At 43.3% G+C, this 6,745-nt stretch overlaps 1 protein-coding gene across 1 annotated transcript in view; it reads left to right on the top strand.

The window, feature by feature from the left end:
* VPS8 (VPS8, CORVET complex subunit) overlaps positions 1 to 6,745 on the top strand; it is a 120,764-nt gene that overhangs the window by 21,331 nt on the left and 92,688 nt on the right. Inside the window, exons 11-15 of the mRNA XM_015426819.1 lie at positions 1,506 to 1,659; positions 1,751 to 1,810; positions 4,278 to 4,385; positions 5,103 to 5,183; positions 5,882 to 6,052. Of these exons, the coding sequence (XP_015282305.1) occupies positions 1,506 to 1,659; positions 1,751 to 1,810; positions 4,278 to 4,385; positions 5,103 to 5,183; positions 5,882 to 6,052 (574 nt within the window). The remainder of the gene's footprint in view (positions 1 to 1,505; positions 1,660 to 1,750; positions 1,811 to 4,277; positions 4,386 to 5,102; positions 5,184 to 5,881; positions 6,053 to 6,745) is intronic.

Here is a 6,745-nt window from a genome sequence, read left to right as displayed (position 1 = left end):
GGAGCCCGACCGGCCGCCCAACATCAGATAGAGCTGGGTGTCATCTGCATACTGATGACAACCCAGCCCATACCTCCTGGCAATCTGGGCGAGAGGGCGCATATAGATGTTAAAAAGCATCGGGGAAAGCACTGCCCCCTGCGGCACCCCACACTCAAGTGGGTGCCTCTGGGACCGCTGTTCCCCTATTACCACTCTCTGTCCCCGATCTTGGAGCAAAGAGGCAAGCCATTGAAGTGTATCCCCACATCGGCGAGGCGGTGGGTCAACAACTGGTGGTCGACCGTGTCAAACGCGGCCGACAGATCTAACAACACCAGTGCCGCCACACCGCCTCGATCCAGATGCCTCCGGAGGTCGTCAGTCAGGGCGACCAGCACCGTCTCCGTCCCATGACCAGGGCGAAAGCCGGACTGAAGTGGATCCAGGATAGAAGCGTCATCCAGAAAGCTCTGTAGCTGTACCGCCACCGCCCTCTCAATCAATTTGCCCAAATAGGGCAAATTAGACACCGGCCGATAGCTGGCCAATTCGGTCGGGTCTAAAGTTGGTTTTTTCAAGAGAGGGCGGACCATCGCTTCCTTGAGTGCCGCCGGGAACCATCCCTCCCCGAGGGACTTGTTAATAATCTCCCGTACGGCACCTCGAAACCCCTCGTGGCCTGCTTTAATAAGCCAGGAAGTTCATGAGTTTTTAGTATACAGATTGAAAACTTCATTTCCCTCTTGAGAGTTCCGGCCCCTCTTCCCCCCCCCCCAAAAAGAGCCCTGGATATGCCTCCTATGAATGGGTTATGTATCTCATGAAGTGGTCCTGTATCGGTTTCCTTGATCTCTGCTCGCTATAGTGACTGCAGCTCTGATCACATGCAGAGCATCACATGTTCACACTATAGAACAGCTGTTTTGGTACTTATGTGAGACTTTGGCTGCTGCCACACACGCTAAGTAATCCACTTTCAATCCACTTTCAGTGCACTTTCAAAGTGGAGTTTTACTGTGTGAACTGGCAAAATCCACTTTGAAAGTGCACTGAAAGTGGATTGAAAGTGGATTACTTAGCGTGTGTGGCAGCAGCCTTTGTGTATTATTTGCCATACACTTGGTAATTGAAGGTATGGAGCAAGGCAAATTAGTTGTTTAGCATTCCAATCTGTCCCACCCTGAAACACTGAAGGAAATATCTGTAAACAGAACTCAAGCTCTGTAAAATGAGCAGATATTAAATTATTTTTATGAGTGCTTCTATGAAGCTGGGATTGAAATTATTGCTCATGTATTAACTAACTTCTGGGCAGCCTGGTTCTCTCTAGTTGCCTCTGTGCTATCATCTTGGAAGTGTTTGCAGAATTACTGTGGTAAGAAAAAAAATCACAAGTGTTCTGCCTGCCATATATCATTGGTATTGAATTTACACATGCAGTTTCTTGTTCCTAAATATTCAAGAGTTGCAATTGCAGTGGTCCTGTTGCTAAGTATTTACTATGCTGTGTGCTTTGCTCTCAGGAGAGTTATGGGGGTGCGAACATGTGAGTCACGCTGTTTGTTCAGTGGTTCCAAAGGAGAAGTTTGCTGCATTGAGCCATTGCATGCAAAGACTGAACTGAGAGACCATCCTATTACCCAATACTCTCTGCTGGCAATGGCTTCCTTAACCAAGGTGACTCACTTTTTTAAAGTGTTAAAATAAATACTAGCGATATCCTGAAACATGAGACTTAAAATATCACTACTTTTTCTTTGTACTGCAGATTCTTGTCATCGGATTGAAACCATCTTTGAAGGTGTGGATGACTTTTCCGTATGGTCGCGTGAGTAATTTGATTAACTTATCTGTTTTGGTTCAAATTGATGTGATAATGAATGAGGGATATTTAAGGAAAATATTGGCTTGGAAATGAAGAGCGGGCTTCCATAGGCCTGCAGGAATTTTGTGTGATGATTATATCTAATGCATGCCAGCATAGGGACTGACAGACCATTGAACAACTAGGCTGTATTAAAATAATCCTTGAGCTGGTCCACATCTACATAGTATGGCACACCTTATTTAGCCCTTTATTCTGCTTGTGGTGCACTATAATTTTGAAGCGATTCTTGTATTTAATAGGGAGTTGACTTCTGTCTTTAAAGACTCCTGATTTATTGCCTCCACCTGTGCAAAGTAGGGGTGTGCACTCGGTATATACCAAGCTGAATAAAGATCTGAAAAATACTGAGATCTGAGATCTGCGTTTGGATTTGTTTATATGTGGTTAGAAGACATTTAGAGAGACCGCAGTCTCTTTAAATGCCTTCTGAGTTCACTTGCCGAGATGTACCACTGTGGTGGCGTGACTCAGTGAGTGAACTCAGAAGGGATTTAAACTTTGGTATTTGGGAATACTAATATTTTCCAGGTTCAGTAGACCCAAATCGGAAAAAAACTGAATTTTTTTTTGTGCACCCCTAGTGCAAAGTTTTAAGGCTGTTAAAATCAGTGTGTGTAAAGATGTCTAGCTTTGCATGGAATCCAGCTGGGAATGTAATAAGTTTCAGCCCCACTGCCCAGCAGAGGGGAGAGGGCAGTGAAGGGGAGGAACCTTTTACACCACACAACATTTTGGAATAAAATGTGGAATAAAATGGCTACAACTTTCATTGGTTACAGCTGTAAAAGCCTTGGCACAGCATGGGTCCACTGAATCCTGGCATCAGCTGACTTGCCTGCCAGTTTATGTACCCCATTCCACCCCAGCCCACCTCCTGGGGTGGGGAGAACCAAGGGATGGCAGGCTGTTGAATTCCACAAGGACGATTGCCACTAAGTGGTCTCCCCTGCCACTTTAGTGTGAGGATAACCCGTTGGCAACCCCCAAGCTGGGCATGCCCCTTGAAAATCTGGCAGGCCCCGAGCTGGGCCATGCCCCCTTGAAAGCCTGGCAGCCCCTGTGCTGGGCATGCCCCATGAAAGCCCTCTCCCCAAAATCCCTTAAGAGGATCCCCACATGCTGGGAAAACATCCCCACATGCCGGTTTTCCTACAATGGATCTGGCCCTATGCTGATACTGCCCTAAGGTTGTGACAGATAAATGAAGCAGAAAACATCATGACATGAGCAAACATCATGAACATGAACAAAACCCATGCATTCCGCTATGCGGCCAGGGGCCAGTATACCTTCATGACTGCCTCTCTCTATATGAGCCCCGCAGGAACTTACAACCTACTAATTGTAGTTGCTGGTGGTTCCCGATCCCGGGGACATCTGACTTGCCTCAACGAGTCCTGGCCCCTACCTGATGGAATGAGCTCCCTTTGGAAATCAGGGCCCTGTGGGGCCTATTGCAGTTCTGCAGGGCCTGCAAGACAGAGCTCATCTGCCAGGCTTTCATTTGAGGCAGCAGGTGCCCACCTGCTATGGGCCTCCCCTCCAGTGACCTCAGATCCGAATGGCCACCTGGGAATGAATGCCTCCTTGTTGAAATCTGTTGAGGCACCATTCTTTTACTGAATATTATTTTTAGATAGGTTTTTAGATATATTTTAACTCTTCATTTGTTGTATTATGAATTTTATGATGGAACCTGCCCTGAGCCCGCTTGCGGGGAGGGCGGGATACAAATTGAATTAAACAAATCAATAAATAAACGTGACACCCCCACAGACACACACAATACTTACTTCCCTTCAAGCATTAAGGATGGGTGGGCAAGTGATCTCATGCTGCCAGATGAGTAGGTGGGGCTGGACAGTATGCTTTTAACTGCCCTGGCAGCCCCTCCCTCGGGCCCAGTACAGGCCCCATCATAGGCCCACCTGGGAGGGGGAGGGCCAGATTTTCCTGCCATTGCCTGCCACCTGGTCCCCATGCTGCCCATGCAGCCAGCCCCACCCTGCCAGGATGTGCCAGCCATGCCCCCCACTGGCTCTTCCCTCTGCGCAGGACCACAAATGGGACTTGTGGGTGAGTCGGGCCCCCCACTTGCAAACTGAACTGTTGCTTTATAAATCTTTTGAGTACAAGCAGTATGTGTTATATGCCTGTTACAGAGCAACGGTTTGTCACTAGTTGGATCAGTGAGCTTTCCAGAACAATTTATTTTGCCCATTGAGCTTTCAAAAGTATATGGAAAAAACAAAATTATAGGTTCATTTTACAATTGCATTTAAAATTGAACTATTACGATTTTATCCATCTATGTGACGATTTTACATTTAAAATACTACCTCATTTTTCTGCATCTGGTACCTTTTTCCTAACATCATAGAAATATCTAACATCTTTTATTCTCTAGATGGACCCATCCAGTGTTCCACTGCTGGCTTGGCATTTTGTTGCAGTGCAGACATCTGTGAATCCTGTGCTTGCTTTCTGTCGAGGAGATGTTGTTCACTTTCTTCTAGTAAGGCTTATGTTCTCTGTTAACTTGGAGACTTGCTTTCTAAATAAATGGCCAAAACTCTAGAGGAACATGAAGCTGCATATGGTCACAGGATGTCCATAATTCTATTGTGACATGAGTCTTTTTGCTTGCTTATCTGTTTGAAAAATGCACAGTGTGCATCTCTTATTTATGCATCCTTCCTCCAAAGAGCTCAGAGTGACATTCGTGGTTCTCCTGTTCCCTATTTTATTCTTGCAACAAACCTCTCAGCTTAGGCAGTCAGAAGTGAGATTTCTAGTAGAGTTGAGAAGTAAAATATTGCCAGACCTAGGCCCATATTTTAGTCCACATAGTATTTCTGGTATTTCTCCCTTACTTCAGCATGAGTACAATGCTATTTGCTCTTTTAATATATATATATTAGTGTAATTAATATAATTAATTTAATATATTTATTATGGTGCATTTGAATTTCTGCTTTCTACACCTTATGCTTTGAAGTTCCATTGAGCATGCTGAAGTTGTCTGCCCAGTGTGTATTATTTTATTTATTAAAAATATTTATTTGGTGCACTCTTGCCATTTGATATGGTTTATGTTTTATCTTGATTCTTGAGAACAGGGGCCTGTTGTCAATACTGATGAAATTAGTTCACTTCCATCATTACAAACAGAATGTTTTAGTGTGCAAGGGAGTGGTCAGAGAATAATACACCATCTTAATTCCATTATCAGGTAAAGAGAGATGAATCTGGAGCAATTCATGTTACAAAGCAGAAGCAGCTGCACCTGCATTATGATCTTATCAATTTTACTGTGAGTAATTATTAATTATACTTTTTGAATTCAAATAGGAAATAGTAATATTTTGTGGTCGATTTTTATTTCTCAGCTTTAATGGGATGTAATTCTTTATAGAAAACTACTTAGTAAAGAAGCCCCGTGTACTTTTTACAATTCTTACTTGCTAATATTTCTCATATCTTGCTTCCTGCTCTTGTGATCCCACTGCATGTGGCAACCACAGTGAGATCTTAGACCCAGTGATTTTTCTACATTTAAGACAAACCAAAAGAAATTATTATTTGTGGGAAGTTTAGGGAGAATATGACCTACATGTATAGCAGATGAAAGCATGTCTAAGTGTGAAGGAAAGTGTATTTGTTGCCTTGGCTTCAGTTTTCATTCTTAGTGCCTAGAGGTCAACTTTTCTCTCAGTGGGGGTAGAGGCTGGGATTTTGATATACAAATAAGAACATCTATTCATTTAAATAAAATATGAAATGTTATGTTTCTGGTGCTGATGATCCTAGGTAAATGTTCCTTGGGAAATAATACAGTGTTTGTCTTTCCCTCTCCCCCCCCCCCCTTGAATTTGCACAAAATATCAGCTATACACTGTCATTAGCTGCAGTACTTCAAGAACTAAGGCTTTTGAGGGCTTGTTTGATATTGTAATAACCTGGGGTTTGTGTGTATGAATTGTTTGTCTTTTCCTTGATTTTTTCCCCTAGTGGATAAATTCTCGCACAGTCGTACTTCTGGATAGTGTGGAAAAGCTGCATGTGATAGATCGTCAGACACAGGAGGAGCTTGAGACTGTGGAGATTTCAGAGGTTCAGTTAGTTTACAACAGCAGCCACTTCAAATCACTGGCAACAGGAGGCAATGTCAGCCAAGCACTGGTACAGCTAAATGAGATGTGTGGTTGATGCATGTTTCTCTGGTTGTTCTGATAATCTTCCTATCTGAACTGTGTGTCCAAAAAAATTTCAGCTAAATAATGTCTCCAAAATCTGTCAGATAATTGCTTTTGGGATAGAATAGTTTTTTTGTGTTATCTGTATGGCATAGCTGCTTGAAATGTCATCAGGCGCATAGCACAATGTGCTGCTGCATCATATGATCCCTACCAACCAACATCTTCCTTTGGATGTGTTTCCTTGAGATTAAAAGGACAACTTGTTCAGACAGCTTGTTAAGACAATGGGTGGCATAAACGTCTACCACACACATAAAGTCCTCTGGGCAAATTGAGAAAAGCCTTTTATTATAATGGTTTGCATCCATGATGATAAGAGAGATGCTGTCTGTTCAACTTTAGGAACTCTGTCTAAATCTTATCACCTCCATGTGACATGCTATAATATTTGAAAGTCATTGGGCATGTGGATTGCCTCTCACTATGTCTGTTGTCTGTTGTCCCAGTCTGATGGATAATCACTGTATTAGCACCAGCTATCAGGGATATGTGGAACTAGCGTGGAAAACACTCTGTTCAAATTGGGCTATCCACAAGATAAATGTTTATTAAATGTTACAGCATCCATGTGAAGTCAGCCTTTTCTGTGGTATTGCACACAGCAACTGGAAGATTT

This window comes from Gekko japonicus, unplaced genomic scaffold (genome assembly GCF_001447785.1).
Source record: "Gekko japonicus isolate JY-2015 unplaced genomic scaffold, Gekko_japonicus_V1.1 scaffold14, whole genome shotgun sequence".
Classification (NCBI taxonomy): domain Eukaryota; kingdom Metazoa; phylum Chordata; class Lepidosauria; order Squamata; family Gekkonidae; genus Gekko; species Gekko japonicus.
The sequence above is the reverse complement of the archived record's forward strand: the minus strand, read 5'-3'. Positions and strand labels throughout refer to the sequence as shown.